Here is a 25,825-nt window from a genome sequence, read left to right as displayed (position 1 = left end):
TTTTTTTTTTTTTTTTGTTGGGGGGCCCCCTTTTTTTTTTTTTTTTTTTTTTTTTTTTTTTTTTTTTTTTTTTTTTAGGGCATAGGAGCAAACACTAAACTCATGTAGTATTAGTGAATCTTAGGTCCCCCTTCATCTAGTGAAGAAACATTTGCAAACGTCTGCTACATGGCAGACATGCACAACAGTCAGTAAGCTACCTGGGCTTTGTACTTGAGGAAGTCCTATCTGGTAGTAAAGATGTGTACATGTGTGTGTATGTGTGCATATGTATATGTATGCAGAATGAATTGTTACAGGAGCTGTGGAAGTATATCGTGAGGGCATGAAGGACTAAAACCTAGTAATCATGGCCACTCCTATTTAAAAATATAAAATTTGCTGAGGTCTAAATATTTTAGTGAATTCCAGATATTTTACATGTGAGAATTTAGTGAGATCATATAATTGCTACACAGATGTAAATACTGTTATTTTCTCCCTTTGTAGACCCTGAAACAAACCTAAATCAGTCATGCAGATTCCATAACAGGACCTATGCATTCGTTAACTTTAGTGACAAAGGATGCTAGTTTAGCATTGTTGTAGAAGATAGCTTTCTCGAATGTAACCAGTGGCATGATGATGTTTATTTTTATGTTTGTGTGAGTGTGTGTCTGTGTACTTGCCAGATCTGGTGTATGTACTCAGTAGAGAGAGCCAGAGAGGTAGAAAGAGAGGGAAAATGAGAAAGTACCCCATGGGGTTGGTCATACCACAATCCCTTCCCCTTGAGCTCTCCTTTTGGGATTTCAGGTGTTTGCACATGCATGCCCGGCTTGGGACTGGAACCGCACCATTGGCCATGTGGGATCTAGCTATCTTAACCACCATGTCACAAGCTGGCCTCGTGTTTAGTTTAATAAGGAGACATTAATATTTCCAATTAGAATTAATTAATTATCATCGGGTTAATATAGCCCATTGAATGTGAGCATTTCTTATTTAAAAGGAAGTGTTTTTAAACTATTAATTTCCTCAAATTTATACCATTGCATAGAAAGGTGAATGTTGCCACAATGTGGAAGTGCCTGCTAGTGGGGAGATATCTCAGAATATGGGTTGCGTGGGCAGCTTGTCTCGGCACCTTGGTGTGTCCATGTGCCTGAGCATCAGATCAAGCCCGGCTGTGCCACCCAGGTCCTCCCGTGAATGCCTTTTTGAGCCAGGACAGGTTGGAAATGAATTCTAACACTTCACTATCCAAGGAAGGGGATGCTTCCTCTCCAAGAGGCTGATACAGCTTACTCCTGTGGAAGGCTGAGACATTGGTGGATCTCTTAGGTCATTGGGAAAGTCAGGATGTATTTTTCTGTTTTTCTATGCAAAAATACACAATGACTTTCCCGACGACCCAATACATGAGAATGTTGATGTTAATAATGTTTCTATGCAATGCTGTAGATTTGGGAAAATTAATAGTTTAAAAACACTTCCAGGACTAAGGAGAATACGTTTTCTCCTACTATAGTCTCACAACTCAGAATGCTTCTGTAACCAAATATCTGTGGGGTCTATCCCCATACCACAAATTCTCTAGGGGGTACCAGCTGGGTATCTTGTAATTTAATTCAGTTCCAGTACTTCAGCCTGGAGGTTGTGTCCAAGAAGTCTGCTCAGTCCCAGAAGACTTCAGATGCCAGTCAGAAGCTTCAGATTGTGGCCTGTGCTTTTCACCTATAGTCGGGCTCTCACTACCACCTCCTTTCCTAGAGTGGCTCACAACTCAGGGATGCGCTTTGTTTACATTTACCTGTTCATTGCAAAGGAATTGAAAAGGTGACAAGTGATGAACAACCAGAAGGAAGAAATGCACAGAGCAAGGTATGGGAAGAGGAGTGTGGAGCTTCCATGCCCCCTCTGGCATGTTCAATGTTTTTAAGTGGCTTCCACATTTGGGTACTTTTTTATCTTACTGATTTAGCACTTGTAACTGTGAGAGACTGGTAGGAGATTTTCTCATTCACTGACTAAGTCTCACAAAGCCTTGTTGAACAGATTGCCCTGAGCCTGTGTGCACACCACTGCAGTGTGCAGCCAGCATGTCTGGTCACAGTGTACCTCTCCAACTCTGCATACGTCCCATTTGCCCGCTTGAGCCTTCCTGTTATTCTCCCAGAGCATCCTAACCAGGGTTCTTAATTCTACGTGCTCTAAGAGGAGAATCATGGATAACTCACTCCATTATGTGCTAGTATTAAATTTAAAAGAATTAATATTGCTTAGACTTGTCAGTTTGAGGCTTTCTGTGATATGCTTAGTCCTCTTTGGAAAAGAGAAAGTTGGCCAGAGATTGAGAATAGGAAGCTTTAGCGAGTTTGTTGGAAGGGTTCAAATGCTAGGATGAGCAGATTCTAAAGGAATGCTTTAAGGGATAAAACGAGTTAAGTAGGCTACTTTGTTTAAATTGTACGAAAGTCTTTTTTTTTTTATTAAACTAGCAATACAAGTGCTTTAACAATATCTTACTCAAGCTAATTGGCTTTGCTAGCAGAATTTGATATGGATTTATCAAGTTCTTGATAGCTTTCTCTTCGTTGTCAGCCAGGTAGATAGGTTACAGTACTTTAGTCCTCTCTGCTAATTAATTGGAAGTGAAGTGAACTGGGCAAGTCCTGAACAGCAGGTAAAAGGACCTAGAAGTGGGAAGATCAACTAGAAAGTAGTCTCATACAACATGAAGGACTATATTCAGGTGCCTGCAGCTGAACTTGAAAAGCCTTATGAATTTACTTCAGCAAGGGAGTCAACTGCATTTCTATACCTGAGTAGGTCCAGTGGTTTTATTTTACTTGTTCTTCTGATGTTTATAAGTACAGTATTTTATTAGAATAGTTTATGCAGTTATTTCTTAGGTAGTTATTATTGCCACATTTTAACTTTATTTTGTCTTTGATAAATTTTATAGAAAACTGAGTACACTGAAAATATTAATGCATTTTGTGTATTGTTTTATGTAATGTTTAGCTTTTCATTTATAGTAAGTGTTCAAGAAGGTGTTTTTGTTTTGTTTGGACCTTTCTGAGAAATTCACTGTGATTATTTTTCTCCCTATAGTTAAATTCTTTATCTGTTTGGGCCACATAGTCTTGCAGTTATATTTATTGGCTTGATTTGTAGAAAGCTATGTTTACAGTGATTTGGCAATAGTCTGGTACTTAAACTTGGGGCGGGAATTACCCTTTGAATTGATAAGATGCAGGTTGGAATCACAGCTCCTCCATCCTTACTAGCTGTGTGATGTGGGACCAGTCGGTGTCACAAAGCCTGTTTTATATTTATCAAATGGAAACAATAACATTAATAACTACCTTTGAGAGCTGCTTAGGCGTAAGTGAATAGTGTGAGGTCCTGGGTCTAGTGCCATACACATAATGTTCAGAAAGTGGCAGTTACTCCACTGGTATTGATACTACTATTGAAAACTTGGGAACCATGTATAAAATTTATTGTAATTTATAATTTAAAAATATGTTTAGTTTGCAACAGAAGTCTTCACACTGTTGGGAATACTGTCTTAAGGGGCCCTCGATCACCTTCTGTTTATTATACTACTCCTCTTACTGCATTACTAATAATAGATACCATTTACTGACCACATGATAAGAATTTTATATACAGTTCTGTTAGTTTTTGCAGTAATTATGATGGAGGCATTATGACATCTGTTTTGCTGGTAAGGAAATATAGGTGTAGTAAGGCAAAGTAATCTACCTACCAGAGGGACAGTGGGGGGACCTTGAGTGCACCCAGGTCTGTCTGAGTTCAAAGCCTGTGCTCTTTAACCTGTCTCCCAGTAGACTTCAGCTTCCTGCAAGTGGGAGCTGGATATTCTTTGCATTCCACATTCACATTGATTTTTCAGTTTTTTTAAACTAAAAGCAATGTATAATGTATAATAGCAGAAAGTGTCACTGTAAGTGGAACTTAATAGCTTATTATGACTCTTATTCCAAATAACAGATTTATCATTCTGATGAGAAACTTGAACCATTTGAGCTTGTTTTTCAGCTCTGTTGCCAGTCTGTGCCATGATAACAGTTTGAATCGACTGTCCTTGGCCTTGCATGCGTGTGAGCCATGCATTTGCCTTAATCTACTCTCAGGCTGTAAGCTGCTTCTTCATTGCAGTACCTAGCTCACTTCCTGTGTGATAACAGATCTGTACCTACTTGTTTTTAATTTACTTCTGTGTTCATATTGAGATTTGTCTGAAGTATTTTTTATGTTAGGTGTAGCAGACAAAAAACTAGGACTTCTGCTGGTTTTATGCTAGTTTGGCCTTTACTTATTTCCTGCCCAGTAATCAAACCTGTGTTTTGCTTTTGGGTACTTAAAAAGGATTAAAGTATTCTGGTGTTAGTTAATCTAAAAAATCATTTCTTTAGATTTTTTCTTCTATTAGAATACATCCTTAACATTTTTATATCATCAGCATATAGTACCTAAGTGTAGTATATATTAAAAATTAATATAATAATGTATATATATACTAAAAATTACTCTGTTTTTGTTTGTTTTTTGTTTGTTTGTTTGTTTTGCTCTAGGGTGCGTGAGAGACAGACAGGGCAAGTGAGAAATCACCCCCTAGGAGCAATGACCAGTCCCTTCTCCATCATTCTCCTCTAGAGATTTTTTTTTTTTGAGAGGTTTTTGCTATCGGGCGCGTGCACTTGCCAGACAGACAGAGAGACAGAAATGAGAAATCACCCCCTGGGGGGATGACCACGCCGCAGTCCCTTCTCCTCCCTTCTCCTCTCGGGATCCTGGGCACGCATGCGCCCGGTGTGAGTTTTAAGCCACCGGGTCCGGGACTCAAACTGCAGTCAACTACATGGGAATCCAGCGACATAGCCATTACACTAACTGCTAGTCCCAGCCTCTAGATATTTTTGAACACACATTCACATGTGTCCAGAGTTATTTTTCAAGCCATCAGGTCTGGGACTCAAACTACACAATTGGCCATTAGGATCCAGCTGCCTTAACCTCTATCCGACCTGCTAATTTTTGTAACATTCACTAATTTTGGTAACATTCTTTAGAAGGCAAGGATAATGTCTACTGTACTTTTATACTTTCTTGTATCTGTGTTATCAAGTGTAGTGTTAGGCACATAGGAGGTACAGATAAAATGTGGATGCTGATCGATTTGACCTCTAGTACCTGTGGTGTGGAAAGAGCCCAGGGTTGTAGTTTTAAACACTGGGTTTTCACCTAGGCATTACTGTTGAGAAGTTACGTGCTCTGCTGCAATCCCAGTTCTGTAAAGTGTTAATGATAACAAAACCTCAGTAGGTTGCTGAAAACGTTAAGTAAGTTATACACTGTATGTTATCATCTAAGCTACTTTCCAAATCGTCGCTCTGTCTTATTTTAATCACTACTTTAATGACCCCAGCTTACTAAAGATCTGGACTCTGTTTTATCCTGTGCTGGGCATGCTGTTGGCGTTTGAAATTGACTATGTGAATGAATGATGCGTTCTTCATTAGGAAAGAGAGATGTGGAGAAGTCATCTCTTGCCTTAACACATGATAAATAGTAGCAGAGGTCTGCTTAGAAAGTTTTCATCTGGTTCATATAATCTCTCATACCATGTTTTGGTTTCTAAATACGTGCAACTGAACGCTTACACATGCATTCCAGTTTCATAAATCACCAGAATAGTTTTACAGTGACTCAAGACCAAAGTTCCTATTAAGTTACTGGTTTTCAAGACAATAAAACGGATCTCTTCCACTTATGTAATTCCTTCTAGGTAGTGATGTGAGCGATCCAAGGCATGTAGCCACTGAGGTGAAAGAATTGGAGTGAACCCAGGTCTTCTAAACCAAAACCCATTGCTCTGTCCAAGATAGCAACAGCTGTACATACATAGAGCAGCTTTTAAGCATGTTTTTGAAATTGCTGGATTTTCCTTTCAGGTTGTTTCTCTTGTGTTGTAGTTCCTTCTATGATTCACCTGGTAGATTTGCTAGTTATGGTAGGAATGGACTGTCATTTTAAGACTTAATTGTGTTTACTTACTGATTCTTATTTTGACTTTCTTATGTACAGGTCATACGTAATAGAGATTTTTCTAAAAGGTAGTTATCCTGGAGGGAATTCCAATTCTTATGACTGTAAACAAGTTTCTTAATATTTTGGAACTTCAGTTTCTTCATCTGAAAAATACAAAACTTCCTACTTTGTAGGGTCAAATAATTAGAGGTCGAGTAGATTAATGTGCATGTGTCATGCAGCTTTTAAGAATTCATTCTACTGACATGTCATAGACCCAGCAGAGGACATATTCAGTGGTATGTAGGCCCTTTTGCTGTTTTGCTTTTGTTTTTAAATACAGGGGAATTCTGCAGAGAAGCATATAGCACTTTGGCCTCTTTGTATTAATACTTCCTTTAGCTAAAATTTCAAAATGTGGAATTTTGGGGCCAAAGGATAGGAGTATTTTATTACCCTCACGTGTATTGCTAAATTTCATTCCAGAGTACTCATAAACATTTGTCTTTGAAGCATATGATTCTTAAAACAATGTTATTACCTATTAAGTGCTGGTATTATTACTTAAATCTTATAACTATTATTTTTATTAAGTAGATATTTTATATGTTTTTTCGAGTCCTTTAGACACTTAAGTTCTTTGTCATATTAGTTATACATCTTCAAATCTTTGTTTGCATTTGCAGATTTTTTTTAAATTAACGATTATTTAAAATTTTCTTTGATATGTTTTCACAGAGTATCTTCATTTAAAATTAAGCTATTTTGGAATATATTGATTTTTTTAAAAAACAAAACATGAATTTATTTCTGAAAAGTAATTATTAGCAAAAACATAGGGTTTCTTGGATGAAGTGTCATGACTAAGTTGGTTTCTGTGTTCAAAACAAATGGAGGAAATTTATACTTCATTTTACTCACTTGTTTTAATTGTATTGATTTTATGAAGTATAAAGTGTGGTTAGTAACATAGAAGGGTTATATAGTAGGAAGAATGTTAAAAGATGTTTGGACATTTGTACACATTTGAGTATCAGCTGGTAGAAGCATCAGTTTAATAATGCTACCAGAGATGGGTGGTGCATACCCTCTCTACATAGGGGCCACAGTAGGAGATTGAGAAGCCAGGTAAAAAGCAATGCAAAACCAAACAAAACAAAAAATATGGGTAAGACGTTAAGTCTGAACTGGGTTAGTAAAAGTGGGAGAGAAAGAACATCAAGGAAGGCATTGTTCAAACACAAATAATACAAATTCAGTCATTCATTACGTGTGTGTGCTTATTCAACAAATATTTGGATGCCTACTCTGTGCGAGGTGTCATTACAGTTGCTTGACATCAGGAGTGAATGAAATAGTGATCCTCCCATCTCTGGAGCTTATGTCCTGGTGAGGAAACACAGAGGATGGCCAATAACACAGTAGCAAAATTATTTAATGTGTTAGATGATTAAAGGTAAGGGGAAAAGAAAGACCAGAATAAGGGTGTTCAGGGATTTATGTGGAAGTAGTAGAGTGACAGGGTTAGTTTAGTAGCAATCTGGACATGTTCTGGGCAGAAGGAACAGTGAGGGCAAAGGTCCAAAAAGCAGGTGCCTAGCTTGTTAGGACTAGCAGGGGCCATTGTGTCTGGAGTGGTGTGTTCCGACAGGTGAATGGGGTAGAGCGGCCAGGAGGGAAATGAGTTCAGAAAGTGGATAAAGGGGGATACAGTGCAGAGTAAATATTTGCTTGATAGCATGACTTGGTAGAGTGTGTGTGTGTGTGTGTGAGACAGATTCTTGGAAGCTGCCTATTTTGGGGGTGGGGAGAAATTTAACTTTTTGATTTATCAATCACTTCGTAAATTTGCATTCCTTTATTTGTAGCAGTTTGAACTTTTTATTTTAAATGATCCATTAATACTCAGGAACTTGATCTAGTTCAGTTGACAATATTAATAATTTCTGTGCTTTCTGTTTTTATTTTTTTAAACAGGAGTATGTTGCTGCTGTTCCGCTCTGCGTCCTCGCTACAAACGCCTGGTGGACAACATCTTCCCTGAAGACCCCAAAGTAATTTGACCTCCATTTCTACCGGTCCTTGTCCTTGCTGACCCATTCTGCCCTGCTGACCCTGCCTAAGGTTTCCCTAATTTCATTTCTTCACTTTTACCTTCCATTTCATCACGTGTGCTGCCATTTTTGTACTTCTCTTTCTTTTACTTTTAACTGACCTGTGCTTGTCCAGTTCTCAGATCCTTTTCATAGATTAGATACAAATCTGGAATGATGGGCAGAGAGTGTACTTTTGTAATTGGTATAATACTTATTTTAAGTAACGCACGTGAAAAATTTATGAACTGGTGCCAAATTAATTATGCAAAGTGCCCAGCGTATAACTGAACACAGATGTGGTCCTTGTCTCACCAAGCTATAGTGTATTATTACATATACCATAGTTATATATTTTATATATAATATATTTAAAATATAATAACATATATATTTGTAGATAATATAGTTATATGTTATATATATAAAATAATAGATATAAATATATATTTTTTCCTTTTGGAGGGGAGAGATTTTTCTATAGGGCACTTGTGTTCACTAGAGACAGAGAGAGAGAGAAAGTGAGAAACCACCCCCCTAGGGGGAAGGGCTGCACCTCAACCTCTTTTCCTCCCTTTTCCTTTTGAGATTTTGGGCATACACGCAGGCACGCAAACATGTCCAGTGTGAGTTTCAAGCCACCAGGTCCAGGAATTAAACCGTGGTCGACCATGTGTGAGTCCAGCACCTTAACCACTATGCCACCTGCTGACCCCCCACCAAACCGATATATTAGTAAGTTGACAGAAAATTGTGTGAAAAATGTAATAGAGAAATGAAGTATAGGGTGTTACGGGAGTGATAGCTGATTTAGATTTAGGGGAAGAAAGACCATAGGAAATGAAATCCAAGCCGAGATCTAAAGAATAATTAGGAGTTGGTGACATAGTTTTAAGAAGAGTATTCAGAAGTAAAGGAAGACTGTTCCAGGAAAAGTTCATTTCCTTTTTAATTTTTACAAACATTATTTTATTTGGAAAGATTACTGATCTCAAAGCAAAGGGGTTTGAGTGATTTGGGTTGATACTGCCTTAAATTTTCTAAGACTCTTAGTTTTGAGCTAAATGGATATGAACAAAACATGAATTTATTTTCCAGAATCTGCTTTATTTTAAAATGTAGCCAACTATAGGGCCCTTTTGGTTATTTTAACATTATATCAACATGGGTGTTGATACATCTTTTTTTTTTTTTTTTTTGAGAGGTTTTTGCTATAGGGCACGTGCGCTCGCCAGAAAGACAGAGAGAGACAGAAAGCGAGAAATCACCCCTCCGCCCCTGGGGAAGGATGGCCATGCCGGAATCCCTTCTCCTCCATTCTCCTCTCGAGATCTTGGGCACCCACACACACACCCCTAGCATGAGTTTTAAGCCACCTGTTCTGGGACTCAAACCGTGGTCGACTACGGAGTCCAGCGACATAGTCATTATGCTAACTGCTGCTCCCAGATATATCTTATTTTTAATCAAATCTGTTTAAACATTCAGCTATATAGAGGAGGTTAACCAGTTCAATATTACGGACTGGCAGCTATCCCAGATATTTTGTGGCACGTTAAAAGCCCTAAGAGATGGCGCCTACCTTTGACAGCTTTCCGTCTGTTGACTAACATAGTGAGGCAGCAGCATACAGAATCTTAAACCACATGCGTCAGTAAAAGGCTAAGTAAATCAGGTGGTAAAGGTTTTCTTTCTAAAACAGGGAGATAGCACTGTGGATTGGCAACCCCTGGGGAGAATTCTCAGAAGCAATGAGATTGGCTGAGTTTTGAAGGATGTATACCATCTGGAGAGACTGAGAAAATCAGTCTTTTTAAGTGTAGAAAAAGAGAAGAAGCATAGGAAAGGAGGAGACACATATACGGTCAAGAGGAAGGGATTCATTAGACTTCAGCTGGAGGTTCATAAAGCCTCATGGGTGGTGCTAGTGTTGGCTTTGACTTCTGAGAAAATTTCAGTATTCGAAAAGGTAAGATGAAGGCCATACTCTGAAGGATCTGGATGGCAGGCAAGGTTCTACCTTACCTATTTGTAGGTAGTGAGAGATCTTTAGTACTTGCTTGTGGGAATGATGACAGGTAAATTAGAGAATGATTACAGAAAGAGTATTTTTTGCCAAGGATTTATAGATTGATATATTTTTAAAGAATTATTTATTTAATTTTGTTATTATACTTAATATTTTGACCAGAGAAAGATGGGGTGGGGGCGGGGAGAGAGAAAGGGAAAAGGGAGAAAGCAAGCCACCATGTCTAGTACTAGAACCACGAGTCGCCATGTGGAAATCCAGCACCCTTAACCACCATGACACCTGCTGACCCTGATAGGATTTATTTTAAAAGGCAATCTGTAAAATGAGATTTAAAAAATTAAAAGATTAACACGAACATGTGTACATATGGCAACCATTACCTATTTTGCTTTTTTTTTTGCCCTAGGGCTTAAGCATTCCCTGGGAGAGAGAGAGGGAAAGTAAGAACCATTCCCCCATAGGTCATAGTCACACTGTGATCCCTTCTCCTCCATTTGTCCCTCCTTTTGGGATTTTGGTCATGCACACACACGGGCCCTTGTGTTTTTTTCAGCCTGCCACATCTGGGACTTGAACTGCACACAGGGCCATGTGGGATCCATCTGCCTTAACTACCATGACACTGGCTGGCCCAGTTTGCCAGATTTCACTAAATCAAATCTTGAGGTGTGTCTAGAATGGGTTAGACAGTAGCTTCCTGTATGCAGAGGTGTGTATGTTATAGTACCTGCCTTTGAAGATCAATCTAGTGAGGGAGACAAAGAAACCAGTGATTCCTTATAGTTACCAGCCATGTGGTCTTGCATGGGTGCCTCAGTTTCAGGAATAATAGTACCTATTCCATAAGGTTCTCATGAAGACTAGATGAGTTAATACAATGCTTTGCTCACTATTGCTTCTCTAGTGTCTGTCACATGCCTGCAGATGGTTGGTGCTCTATTAGTGTTTGTCTAATGCATGCAGAGAGAATATGGTAAGAGTATAATAGAAGAGATTATATCTGTGAGCCAATAGAACATAGTAGGGATATCTTACCCAGCTGTGGGATGGTTACTGGGAAGGTTCATTAAAGGTTCTTTGGAGGAAGCTGAGACCTGAAGGATGAGTAGGAGTTATCCCAGTGAAGCTAGAGAAGGATTCCCAAGCAAAGAGAGGAGCTGAGTGGAAGAAGGCATGCACGAAAGAGAATGATATGCTTCCTTTTATGTCAGGTGCATGCAGAGTCACAGTGATAAAAAGCAGAGCATGGGGCACCTGGAGAGGAAGGAGGGCTGAAAGGGCATGAGGAATCTTTCACAGATGATGAAAATATTCTGTGTCTTGTTTGTAGTGGTTGTGTCACAGTTGTATACAGCTGTTATATCTCAAGTCACATACTGTAAGTGAATGCAGTTTATTATTTGTATATTACTCCTCTACAAAATGATTAAAAGTTATTAAAAAACAGACAAGAAAATCATATTTAAATGATGACGTGAAGGAACTGATACAGAGGGAGAAGTGAAAGAATCAGAGTGAGAGAGTCTAACTGATGGAGCCAAATCTTGGACTGTGTAACGTAGACAGTGCACAGGAAACTCATTCTTTCTATATTGGAAAAACAGGGCTTTTGCTCTAGTCCTAGGGCAGGGTTTCTCAACTTACTTTCTTCTTTTTCTTTAATTGCCGGAGGGCACATACTCTTGCCAGAGAGAGAGAGAAATAGAAAACACCCAACCATGAGGTGTAGTCATGCTGCAGTCTCTGCTGTTCCGTTTCTCCATCCTGTCGGGATTTGGGTATGCACAGTGCCTGGCATGTTTTTTTTTTTTTTTTTTTTTAAGAGGTTTTTGTTATAGGGTGTGTGTGCTCGCCAGAGACAGAAAGAAAGTGAGAAATCACCCCTGGGGGGATGGCCACACCGCAATCCTTTCTCCTCCATTCTCCTCTTGGGATCCTGGGCATGCACGCACACACACCCGGCGTGAGTTTTAAGCCACTGGGTCCGGGACTCGAACCATGGTCGACTATGTGGGAGTTCAGCGACATAGCCATTACGCTAACTACTGGTCCCCTGGCATGTCTTTTCAAGCCACTGTGTCCAGAACTCAGACTGTGGTCAACCACGTGGAATCTGGTGTCCCATAACTGTTCGGCTGTGGGGCCAGCCCTGACGTAGTTAGACATTTTGGTGTAGGAAATTTGCTGACTTGCGAGATGCTCAGCAGCATCCTTGGCACTACCTACTGGATTCCAGCACCCACATACCCCAATCTATGGCCCCCCCAAATGTCTTCTGACGTTGCCCTAAATCATACCTGGTGGAGATAAACTGACCTAGGGCACTGAAAAAGCAGGTGTGTTTTGCCAGTAAATTATAATCTGATGGCTTCCACCTGTGAAAAATGGGTGACCTCATTTGCTGTTAGAAAGGCAACAGAGACCTCAAAGTAGCAAGTTCAAGGAAAATAGAATAGGACTGGAATATGACTCCTCTAAGGAAATGGCAGAATAGCCAGAAAATGTTGAGGGGCCTATTGGAAGTTGAAAACATAAACATACATACTATTTAGTTGTAATCTGATTATCTCACATAGTTTTTCCACCTTCTTTCCTATCTTTTCCAACATTCCTAAGCACATTTAGTTGCATGGGCAGTCACGGCCAAGAAATTCAGAGTGGTGACTGACCTGAGGTTTATGAGGGTGGGGAGAATCGTTGGAGCTGTGGCACGGCCTGTTTGAGAGGGCAGAGACAAATGATGATTTGGGAGCCTGTTACTTTTTGAATATGTTGACTAGACATAGTTTCATAGAGTTCAGAATGTTTTCACATTCATTAATTATAATAAAAATTATAATGATATGGGCAAATTCTAAATCATTAAGAAAAGGATTACTGTTGTATATGTAAGGGAATAAATAGACTTAATGATATCACATTTTAAAATTTTAAATTGAAACAAATTTTGTTTAAAATATTTTTACTAAAATACATTCAATTTCCTATGTATTGCAGATAATTGAGCTATTTCTCTATAAAAGAAGATATTAAGAGTATAATTTTCTGTATTTGCAAAGGTACATTTAAATGCTTTGCCTAAATGAGATATTACATTTTTGGAAGTTTTGTGTATCCAAAATAGGGAGTTTTGTACTAAGGAATTATATCCAGAATGGTTCAGCATAAATGCAGATTAATTCCCTGTCTAAAAGGTGAACGTGTGAAGCAGGCAACACTTAAAAATGTACAACAAGCAAGTAAATCTAGCTAACTTGTTTATCTTGTTACTTTTAGGATGGTCTTGTTAAAGCTGATATGGAGAAGCTGACGTTTTATGCAGTATCTGCTCCAGAGAAACTGGATCGAATTGGTTCTTACCTAGCAGAAAGGTTGAGCAGGGATGTTGTTAGACATCGTTCTGGGTAAGAATACCAGTTGCTGCTAGTAAGGTATCTTTGGAAAATTCTTGCTAGGCTAAATCATCTGATCAGTTATTCTGACATCTTGTCAGGGGGAATAAAATATTGTAACATTACATGAAGAAATGAGTGATACATAGATAGATGCCACAGCTTGTTTTACTTTCCTTGGGGTCAGTTTTATTAATAGACATAGGTTAATAAACAGAATTGCCTTTGGCTTAAGCATTTATTAATTTTTGAGGCTTCTCGAATGGGAAGTAGTAGAAACAGACTCCCTTAGACTGTTGCAAATGAATTAAAAAAAAAAAAATCAATCCCAGGTTGAAAACAACTCGAGGGATCTTGTTAATCAGCTGATGTTTGACACAGCTTCAGCCTTCCCTCTAAGAGATGTAATGAGAGGGACCAGCAGATGGCATATAATGAGTACATCGCTGGACTTCCACATGATTGACCGCAGTTTGAGTCCTGGACCCGGTGGCTTAAAACTCATGCTAGGCTCATGCGCATGGGTGCCCAAGATCCCGAGAAGAGAATGGAGGAGAAGGGATTGCAGCGTGGCTGCTGGGGGGTGATTTCTTGCTATCTGTCTCTGCCTCTCCAGCGAGTGCATTCTCCTTATAGTAAAATCTCTCTTAGAAACGTGTACAGTGAATGAATGCAAATAAATAAATTGAAAAAAAAAAAAAAAAGAAAGAGATGTAATGGGAGAACCATGCTAGGCTTAGATCGAGGTTCCAAAGATGGAAGCACCGTGATCTGGAGCTGTGCCAGCTGCATAAACCCGGGTCTGCCCTCCTTGTTCTGTGTGCTTGCACAGTACTGCCTTACAGGTGTGAGTTCAAGTGCTTTTCCGGATAGTTTCTTAGAGTGTTGTAAGCATTGTATTCTCTGAGTGTGGTATCTCTCTTCTGTACTGCCACATTGCTACCATGTCGAACATTTCAGTGAGTCATGGCCCAAATCATTTTACTGTTGATTGTTGGAAGAAAGCTATCTAAAGACTGAACTTTAATATTTAGTACAAGTTGAATTGTAAGAAAATTTGTGAGATATTTTCTTAGATTCTATTAGTGATAATGTTTTATCTACTAATATTTATAAAAGAAAATTTGGTTGGAGATTTAAACATTGTTTTAATAACTGTTATGGGTCAGAGATAAATAAATATGGTTAAAAGTCTAGAAATAGGAAATGTCCATGTTCACATGGAAAATACACGCAGAAGTAATGTTAAAGAAATGCAGTTATTTTAAGAAGGAGAAAATGGAGTAGTTTTTGTGTACTCTTTTTTTTTTTTTTTTTTAAGTTTTGAATTTTTGCCAGAGAGTGCATATACTCACCAGGGAGAGACAGAGATGGAGAAATTGAGAAAGCACCCCCTACTTTGGGGAATGGTCATGCCTCCATCCCTTCTCCATTTCTCTCTCCTTTATGGATTTTGGGTGTGCACGTGCACGCATACACACACCCAACTGCATGTTTCTTAAGCTTCTGGGTCTGGAACTCAAACCACACAGTTGACCATGTGGGATCCAGTCACCTTAATCACCATACCATTAGTAGTCTTTGAGAATTAATATTTTACTTAGAAGCTATTAAATTTACCTTTCTTTATTTTATGCATTTAAATAATCTTAGTTCAATTTACCAACAAAAAGTGCTTAGGAGAATTAAGAGAGCTAACAGTGCTTTGACTTCTTTTCTTTTTATGCTCAGGTATGTTTTAATTGCTATGGAAGCATTGGACCAACTTCTTATGGCTTGCCATTCTCAAAGCATCAAGCCATTTGTAGAAAGCTTTCTTCATATGGTGGCCAAGCTTCTGGAATCAGGGGAACCAAAACTTCAGGTTCTTGGAACAAATTCTGTAAGTAAAACTATGCTTGTACTAACTTTCACTTTCATTATTGTATCTTACATGACTGATGTAAAGAATTATTCATACAGATAACTGATAAAAGAGGTGAGAAGACTAGCAGGTGACTTTGAGTTAACCCATAGATGAGAAATAGCAGGAAGCAATCGCTTCCCCCAGACTGGAGGGATCAAGAGCCCAGATGCTAGATGCGCTTGGCTGGGGTGAATCAACAGATGTAAGGACCATTGAGAGACAGAAATAGTGAAGGACAAAGCACCCGTGATTCCTTCGCCTCCATTTCTCCATCCTGTTGGGATTTTAGGCACACATACGCACACATCTGGCATGTTTCTCATCTCCAGGATTTGAACCACATGGTCAGCACCCAATCCTAGGTCTTAATCTGAGTATATGTTCTTTGCAATATAGAATCATTGTAGATTGACACTTAGAGAAAAGTGTAGGTTACTTTTCTTCTGTTTCTGTTTGGTTGATGCATTTCACTTTTCTCAAGCCACATTATTCATCCTTTTACTCTAATCCTTGCTGACAGCCAGGATCGTAAGTGAGCACATCCGTTTACCTAGTGTGTTCAGGTAGACCTGGGATGTGAACCTAGAGCCTTCCCATATGGCTTCCAGCATTGCAACAGTGACTCCCTTACTACCTGTGCTACTGTGGCTGGACTGCATTCAGATTATACTCTTCTTTTGTGACTTTAAACAAATGAAGAAAGGAATCACCAGGTTGCATAATGGTTATATTGCTAGACTCCTACAGTCTACTGTGGTTTGAGTCTTGGACCTGGCAGCTTAAACTCACTCTGAGTTGCATGTGCATGCTTGCTCAAAGTCCTGAGAGGAGAATGGAGGACAAAGGATTGCAGCATGACCATCCCCTGTAGGGGATGGTTTCTCGTTGGGACTAGCAAATGGCATAATAGTTAAATTTCCAGACTTCCATGTAGTTGAGTGCAGTCCTAGTCCTAGACATAGCAGCTTAAAACTCAGGCTGGGCCCATGCCCAAAAGCCCAAGAGGAGACTAGAGGAGAAGAAATTGTGGTGTGGCCATCCCCCTGGGGGGGTGATTTCTTGCTTTTGGTCTCTCTGTCTCTCTCTGTCTCTCCAGCAAGCATACTTGCCCTGTAACAGCAAAAAAAGAGAAACCTTTCTTAAAAAAAAAATGAAAAGAGAATAATGTTTTTCAGTCTTCTAAAACTTCTATAGAATATCAAACATTTTAATGGCCCAAATTTTAAAATTTTTGATTGTTTTCTAATTTTAAAACTTCAGATTATTTTCTAATAGGAGTTTATTGTAGCAGATTTGGAAAATGCTAAAAAATATAACGGTAAACAGAAGTCAGAGTCACATGTAATTCCAGAATTCAGAAGTAAGCCTTTAATACTTCCATTTCTTTTTTATAGTAGGAAATGAGGATCATATTGTATATGAACATTTTTCTGTGTAAATCATACAAAATTATAATGTGGGGCCAGCCCCATAATGCCACAGTTAAACATTCCCACATGGCTGATCACAGTTTGAATTCTGACTCCAGTGACTTGAAAAACACTGTGTGTGTATGTGTGTGTGTGTGTGTGTGTGTGTGTGTGTGTGTGTGTGTGTATGTGTATTCACGTACCCATGTGCATGAGTGTGAGGGCCCCAAAAAATCCTGAAGGGATGGAAAACAGAGGAAGGATTGTCACATAACTGACCCACTGGGGGTTGCTTTCTCTCTCTGGTGAGCACATGAGCCCTCTGGCCAAAAAAGGGGGGAAATTACAATTTAAAACAGAAGGTTTAGCTCTAATGGAATTCAGTTAAACCATTATAGATCTATACTTTTATGTTTTTCAAATTTATCCTATTTCAGCTTAATTTCTAATAGAGATGAGTAATTCTCATTATTTTCTTACTCTGATTGAATAATAGTTTTGGATATAGCCTCTTCAAGCTATCAGGTTATAGCCTGGCAGGTATTTATAAATGTATGTGTGTGTATCCAAAGAAACTAGCATTTGTCTGCTGTAAGCTGTTTATTATACGGAAGTAATAAATCGCCACATAGATGAAAAAGCTAGTAAGAAAACAGAGTACATATTAGGTCATTTTAGTGGTCAGGTCTGTGACACATGTAGAGTTTTAAACATTTTTAAACACAGGGATATCTTTTTTATTTTGTTTTGGTTTTTGGTTATTAAAATGGAAGTAGAATAAATTTTCCCATCTCGGTATTTTCTCTTTCTACTGATTTTTTCATGTTTCCTTCTGCTTGTGTCCTCATTTCTTGTCCCATCTGTTTTGTATAAATCTTACTCATTTATGTATTATATGACAGCTGTCAAGGAAGAGTTTCTACCCACAATTAAGAAATAACATTCCTGGCCCCGTCATAGTGGCATAGGCAGTAGGGTGCCACTGTGTGGTACTGGAGCCACTTGGGGTGCCCAGGTTTGGATCGCAGGTTGATCTGAACATGCTGGTGTGCCTGTGATCCTGGCTGGCTCAGAGGCTGGGCAGAGGATTGCAGGCTGGTAAGACCTTGTCAGCGTACTGTCTGTCTGTCTTTCTCCCAATTAACAAACAACAAACTTAAAAAGAAGTCATAATCCCTAGAGGTTGTGGTCTAAGTTCACCACTGAAATATTGTCAGTATCCAGGAAATGTAGGAGAGCTTAGTAGGTTTACTCACTCAAAAGAAATTGCATTACACAGTTATATTTAATCATTAGAATGCTATGTGCCTAATTCCTTTAAAAGTTCATTATTTAAAAATTTCTTTTGTATACATATGATATTCATTTCATATATGTCATTTGCTTCTTGTTTGGATGTTGCTTGTTCACGTTAACAAATACTGAGTAAAAATACGTGTGTTTGTTCTACACTTTCAAAAAGGTGATATATATTGTTTATATTGTTTTTCAGTTTGTCAAATTTGCAAATATTGAAGAAGACACACCATCCTATCACAGACGTTATGACTTTTTTGTATCTCGATTTAGTGCCATGTGTCATTCCTGTCATAGTGATCCAGAAATACGAACAGAGTATGTATTATCTTACTTTATGATTTATAATAATTTATTGATGAATGCTATGCTTACATATTACAACATCCTTACTAAACTTCTAAGTCTGTACTATAGCCAAGAATGTTCTTTCACACCCCCTGCCTGTGTCTCAGACCATTTCATTTTGTCATTTCCTCCTCCTCCACTCTAGTCCAGCTATTTGGGTGTCCTTGCTGTCTTTACTCCATACACACTTCTCCTTAGGTTCTGTGGACACATCAGTGTCTCTTCCTCCATAGTTCCTTGGACACCCATCTAGCTGTTTCCTCACTTTCTCACTTTATCCACCCAGCCATCTTACCATGAAAATCTTCCCTGAGTACCCTTTATTTATCAAATATGGACCCTCCTATCCCATCCCTTTACTTTTCAGTTTATCATATCTCTTGTTTGTTTCACACTCCACTGTGGAGTATAAATTCTGGTAGGTCAAAGATTTTGTTTTTTTGTTCTGTTTTGTTTTGAAGTATGTATTTGTTCCATGAGAGAGAGAGAGAGAAAAACAGATAAATACAGAGAGACAAAGAGGGAGAGAGACAGAGAAGAGAGAGACAAGTACCCCCCAAATGGTCTTCATGCTATGATTCACACCCAGCCTCAGCCAACCTGGATCACAGTTACATTGGCGCACAATGCCCAGTGTGTATAGGAGGACCTTGGGGTGTGAACCTGGGATATTCCCATGAGGCTCAGCATGGCAGAGCATGGAGCTTCCACTGTGGTGGCTAAAGGCTTTGTCTTGAAGACTAAGGTGTAACTAGCACTTGGAATAGTACCTGTCCCATAGTAGGCACTTTTTGAATGAATAGATAAATTGATTGAATAAATGAATATGTGTTACTGAATCATTGACAGCCTGAGGTTGTCATGACAGCTGATTTGAATATTTTAAACATTCTTCTAGACTACTCTAGTGAAAATCCAGAATCAAGTAACTTACACATAAGCACAGTCTGTATAGGTTGTTATCTACATAGAAACTAGAAACTTTGAAGTTAAGAATTAGTCAAACGGACCATAACATACAGAAAGAAAGCAACCTCAATTCAGAGAGGTATTATGGGCAGTTTATAATCAAGATTTAGTATATTTGGTAATGTTTATTTATCTTTTAAAAGAAATAAAGAAATATGCAGAAATACAGCTAGCTTTTAGTTGAAATGTGGAAGCTACAATGCTAGTTTTTATAGACAAAAAGAAGTGTAAAAGTTTTATTTTACCTTTGAGAAACAAAGCTGAGAGGTGACTTAATAGAGTGGCGTAAGGTTTGTTTCTGCTCGGGATGCTGTTAGTCTGGTTTTTCCTCAGTGTGAATAGGCCCTTGGAGTTCTGTTGCTCCTTTATTATGAAGTGTAATGCCTTAAGAGGCAGAGGTAATATTTATCTAATAATAATTTCTGGTTTGTCCTAATTACCACTAAAGTCCTTTTTTTTTTTCTTTTTAAAGGGCATCTTAAAAATGTTTTATAAAATTGTTCTCTCCCCTCAAAGGCTGACATTACATTGATAAAGGGCAAGAAGATACAGATTAGTAAAGAAAATAAAAGGCAACTTATTTCAAGATAGTATTTTTGTTTTCTTTTAACATCCGGAAAATGCTCAATGTAGTGTGGTTTTTAGAATAGTAAGGATTAATAAGCTACACAGTCATGTTTTAAATTTTGGTTAAGATGATTCTCACATATAAGCCAATAGAGGTGGAAAGTGTTTTTGATATCTGTAATATTCATGTAGGGATACATTTAAAAAACAGAAAATTTTATTTATGATGTACTCTATTTTTAGGTATTTAGTGCCACCTAGTGAAATACTTTGTCTTTTGAACATAATTTTATCCAACTTTTTCATTAAATTTTTTTAAAGAAACTTTTTTTTTGAGAGAGAAATTTTGCTATAGGGCATGTGGGCTCACCAGAGAGACAGATACAGAGAGATAGAAAGCAAGAAATCACTCCCTATGGGGGATGGCCGTACCACAATCCCTTCTCCTCCATTCTCCTCTTGGGATTTTTGGGCATGCGCGCACACAAGCCCAGTGAGAGTTTTAAGCTGCCAGGTTCAGGATTTGAACTGCAGTCAACTATGTGGGAGTCCAGTGATGTAACCATTATGTCTTCTGTTGGTCCCTAAACTTGACATTTTCTGTATATAAATAAAAAGGACTTACATTTTTTCCTAAATTTTAGGTCTTTCCAATATTATAATATATATGATACTTCAAATTTCTAAATGCTAACATTTTAGTTGAATCACTATCAAACAAATGAGTAAACTAAACTGCTTTTAAGATTCTTAAAGGATTTGATTAAAAAAAATGTTTTCTGCTTTGTCCTAAATAAAAGGACTTTGGGTTTTCTTAAGGTAAATTTATATTCCTTTTGGTTCTAATATAGATAGGTATCAGTTCCCTTTTTTGGGCCAAAACCCTGTCAAATAGAACTCAAGGAGATATGCACAGTAGAAGATGGGGCTGATAATTTTAAATTTTTAAAAAAATAACCGCCCTGAGGAGATGGTTCCCACATGTGACATCATGTGTTGCCATCTTAAGCTTTAACTCTAATGATCTGAAGAACCATCAGTTGTGGTGGAAGAAATCGTTATCATAATTGACAGCAGCTGCAGCAGCTCACAAATACTGAGTGCTTAGCGATTATTGTTAAGTTAACGTGAATTAACTCATTAAATCCTTACACTATTCTCATGCAGTAGGTAGGTCAGCAGTTGTCCTATTTTACTGGTGAGAAAGCTAAAATTCCTTTGGGAGTCATGGCTGGAAGTGCTGGCTAGGCCAGGTGGTAGATCTGGATTGGATTCCAGCTGTGTACCTTTCATAGCTATTTGTTCTTACAGTTGACATCCTTCTTTCCTCCCTGCTCCCAACAAGGGCATCACCATCTGCTGCTACTCAGGTTAGGCCACTGCATCACAAGGCAGGAGCTGTCCTCTTACTGTCATCTTGTTGCTCCATGTGTTCTGTGCCACCTTTAGCTTAGCCTTCTCATCAGCAAGGAGTAGCAGCTGGTATGTGAAATAGGCACCATTCGCATTGGTGTGAGGCTTGCCCACACCGCTGCACAAGAGTTTCTCAAGACTTCTTCACGTTTTAGAAAGGCATTGTGTTTTAGAAAACAGCTTTGAAGTAGGCAGAATGTGTCTTCATGTCTTCTAATTCACTTTTCTCACCTGTTTGGTGTCACATTACTGTCACCTCCCACTCTCCATCTGTTTCTCCTTAATGTCTGCCCTATTTTCTTACGAGTTTCCAAAGCAGTATCACTCCCTTCCCCCTATCTTTCATTCTTTAAACCTATTTACTTTTTTTGGAGGAAGACAATGCTACGTAAGTTGAATAAACCTCTCATTGGTGAGTGTTTCACATGGTGGAAATAAAGGAAATAAGCAACAATCATATTTGACCAGAAAGATGTTTTCAGACACATGGACCACCAAGTTAGCTCTGCCTGAGACTTGATGCGTTTGCAGCTCTTCTAAGGTGTTTCTGAGTCGACGAAGAGCTAGAGGTTGAGGGCTATGATAAATCATGTGTACATAGAATAATGTGTGTCCATAGATACTTATTATATGTATATTGAAGGTCTTAAGAAAATGCATATAGAAAATGGGTATTTTGAAATCTGCCGTAAGGTTCAGGGTTTTTTTTGTTTTTTTTTGTTTTTTTGGGGTTTTTTTGCACCAAAATAAATTCATACTTCAATGTTGTTTTCTCACAGACTTCTTAGATGCTCCCTCCTATATGACTGGAATTGTCTGTACTCCATTTTGATAGTTCCTCCTTTTGTCTTTACAAGAACCTGCTTTGTCTTCCATTTAGATGGGCTAAGGAGGCGAGGGCACATTAGGACAGTAAGAAAAGTGAAGAATTTGAAGAGCATTCAGGAACAGTGGCATCCTGCTCCCACCCAGTTTCTGAATGTCTAGGCAACAAATGAAGACCATCTAGTTCTTTTTCATTTGGGTTATCATCTAAGGAAGACCTGTGTTTTTAACTTTTTAAACTGAAAAGTCATACATTTACTAGTTTTATATTTTATAGTCCTTTTAAAACTTTGATTGCTGATGATATTCAAAGTAAGCCTCTATGTCCATCTTAGATTTTCATAATTTTAATTTCTTAGGTTTGTGTGTGCTATCTTGAGATACTTTATTGTTAAGATACAGTTATTAACCTGACATCTTTTCTCTTAGATTGGCAAATAGACTTGTTTAAATATCTTTATGTCATTACTTTTTTTTTTTTTTTTAATAGAATCCGAATTGCTGGAATCAGAGGTATTCAAGGTGTAGTTCGCAAAACAGTTAACGATGAACTTCGGGCTACCATTTGGGAACCTCAGCACATGGATAAGATTGTCCCATCCCTCCTGTTTAACATGCAAAAGATAGAAGAAGTTGACAGGTATGGAAGAAAGACATTAGGATTGGAGCTATGTTATGTATATATGTTTGTATATGAGTTTGCCTGGAAACAAAAGTTTTGTCTTGTGTATTATGTAAATAGTAATCTTTAGTAACTTAAAAAATATGTATCTTTCTGTATCTTTTATGGTCATATTAGGCTTGGATTCTTATTTTTATACATAAACCCTTATTTTCTTTGAGAATAAATTTATATTTATCTTGCTGCTTATTATCGAGGATGCAAATTGCAGTTTTAATTAATACTACTTAAATCACAAGCACAAGAATTAGAGTTTATATCTGAACTGTTAGTGTTCCAAGATGCTTTTTTTTTAAAAGAATTATTTAACTTTATTTGTACATTTTTAAATTTCAGTTTGACCAGAGAGGGGGAGAGAGAGAAAAAGAGAGAAAAAGTGAGAAAGCAAGCTGCCAGGTTCAGTACTTGAATCCTAGTCTGCCATATGGGAATTCAGTGCCTTTTAACTACCATGCCATCTGTGGGCCCCTAAGATGCTTTTTTATAAGGAGCTAGAACTAAGTAAAGTAATAATTATATTTGCTACTCAGCATACCTTATTTTTTCAACAAAAATATTAGACTCTTGATTTCTGATTCTTTTGTCTTAGAGATTTTTGAATATATTGTTGTTTTTGGATATATGCTGATTTTCTCTTTTCCTCCACACTATCCATTTACACTTAGAATTCTATGCTTCATTCTACTTTTCCAGATGCTAGACACATGCTCCCCCCACATTAAACAACAACAAATCAGCTCATTTAATTTTTCCAGGAGAGAGAGACAGAGGGGGTGCCAGGTAGCCCTGCCAGCGTCCTCACACTGCATTCAGCCTGTCTCAGCATTCCTGGTCGCAGGTGCCCATGCAACTGCCCAGGTTGCACAGGGCAGTCTGGGAAGGAAAGAGCAAGCGCTGAGTATCTTCCTCACTCACGTGAAGGATGGTCCACTAGTGAGACATGAATTGCACAGCTGCAATGCGTTCTCCCTGTTTGAATGATTATACAATTAGCTTTGGTGTGGTATTAATACTTGGAGTTAGGATTAAGTTTTGAAGCTATTTGAGGATAAAGACAAAATGGCATTTTAACATTTCTGAGAAGTCAAGTCTATTCTGTTTAAGTGTTGGAATGAATATTTGAATTCTCACGTTAGTTTTTCTTGGGTTCTCTTTCTTTTTCAGCCGCATAGTCCCTCCTTCTTCTCCCTCTGCAGCTGACAAAGAAGAGAATCCTGCTGTTCTGGCTGAGAACTGTTTCAGAGAACTGCTGGGTCGGGCAACATTTGGGAATATGAATAATGCTGTTAGACCAGTTTTTGCGTAAGTAGTTTGTGTTTTCCTGGTTGTTTGTGGCTTTACTATTTTAATTTTGCATTAATTTATTTACAGAGGACAAATACTGCTTTTTCTTTCCCCCTCCTTCATTTGCTGGAGGGCACTTGTACTTGCCTGAAAAACAAAGCTTCCGTGCAGTGGAGCATGGCCAGGATTTTGGACATGCATACACATGCAGCTGGTATGTTTTTCAAGTCACCATAGGGAGGATTGGCCATATGGGTTCTGGCTGCTATAACTGTGAGGCCACACTAAAAACAGGTAACTTTTAAATGTACAGGAAGGTCTTCAGAAAGTTCATGAAAAATGCATATTAGGAAAAAAGCTATATCATAGCTTTCAAATAGTTTTTGCACCAAAATAAACTCATATATACTTTAATTACATTTTGATGAACTCTGAAGTCCCCTGGTATAAGGGAATTAATTGTTACTGGAACCAGTGTAGCATTGCAGAAGTAGTGCAGTATTCTGTCGGGTCACACAGTTGAGCCCTGGTTCAGCCACTGATGACTTTTTCCCCTTGACTGTGAAGTGTGGTAACATGTTTACGAATACGGACGTCACTTAACTTGACTGTCTACTTGGAGACCTTGTGAAGGAGCGAAACCTGCAGCGTGCCCAGCGGAGAGGTGTTCTGTTGCGCAGACGGGTGTGTGTGGGTCCTCCTGCTCGCGGCTGCCTTGTCTCAGCTTTCCTCTGGCTGTGGCCGGGCTGCTCTAGATCACGCTTGCTTCTCTGCATCCTTTTATCTTCTACCTAAGTGACTGGTCAGAGCAAGAAGATGAATAATCTCATCGGTTCTCAGTTTGCTCTCTCTTTCAGGCAAAATGCTTCCCTGAGCTTTGAGTTTTTCTCTGTCTTATAGAAAAAATAACCTTTTCTTTAAAAAAAAAAACATGCTTTTGGCATTTGAAAAAGTGGACTGAATTCTAAATACAACTGGATATTGGGGTGGGGGGAGAAAATCAGCATATAGTCAAAAACAGTATCAATTCCAAAATATCTTAGAAGAATCAGAAATGAACAGCGTGTAGTCTTTGTTGGGGGCTTGGAGTAGCAGGGAGGAGGGAGGGCAGAGCTCACCTGTGCAGTGTCCGCAGCTGTGCTCGGCGATTGCACTTATTTACCCTTGTCGGGAAGGTGCTGTCACTCTCATTGTACACGTTCTTTGCCTTGATGGATTCTGAACCTCCAAAGACAAGGGAATTTTTATCCCTACGTTACTTCTCAGCATTTAAAATTCTGTTGAAATTAAACTTTGATATTTAGTAGTACAATTAGATGTGTAGATGTCGAATGTCAAAACTTGTGATAAAAAAATGTAAAGCTCTTCATATTTCTTAAACTTTGCCATAAAAATTAGCAGAGGAGAATAAACTCATATTCGACTTTGGTTGTCAGAAATTAGCTTAAAGTAAGACATGTTTTCCTTGAAGTGTTATATTTTATTTTATATATTCTCAGAAATTTTATCTGCCATTATGTAACGTCTCCATGAGTTTGTTTTTTTTTTTTTTTTTTTTTTTTTTTTT

At 38.3% G+C, this 25,825-nt stretch overlaps 1 protein-coding gene across 1 annotated transcript in view; it reads left to right on the top strand.

Moving 5' to 3' along the window:
- Positions 1 to 8,019: 8,019 nt before the first annotated feature.
- Positions 8,020 to 25,825, top strand: part of EFR3A (EFR3 homolog A) — a 67,701-nt gene continuing 49,895 nt past the window's right edge. The window contains exons 1-6 of the mRNA XM_027774597.1: positions 8,020 to 8,096; positions 13,444 to 13,571; positions 15,291 to 15,441; positions 18,367 to 18,488; positions 22,783 to 22,932; positions 24,139 to 24,276. Coding sequence (XP_027630398.1) covers positions 13,465 to 13,571; positions 15,291 to 15,441; positions 18,367 to 18,488; positions 22,783 to 22,932; positions 24,139 to 24,276 — 668 coding nt within the window. The 5' untranslated portion in view covers positions 8,020 to 8,096; positions 13,444 to 13,464. The remainder of the gene's footprint in view (positions 8,097 to 13,443; positions 13,572 to 15,290; positions 15,442 to 18,366; positions 18,489 to 22,782; positions 22,933 to 24,138; positions 24,277 to 25,825) is intronic.

This window comes from Tupaia chinensis, unplaced genomic scaffold (genome assembly GCF_000334495.1).
Source record: "Tupaia chinensis unplaced genomic scaffold, TupChi_1.0 Scaffold000459_1, whole genome shotgun sequence".
Taxonomy (NCBI): Eukaryota; Metazoa; Chordata; class Mammalia; order Scandentia; family Tupaiidae; genus Tupaia; species Tupaia belangeri.
This window is presented reverse-complemented; position numbering and strand designations above follow the sequence as displayed.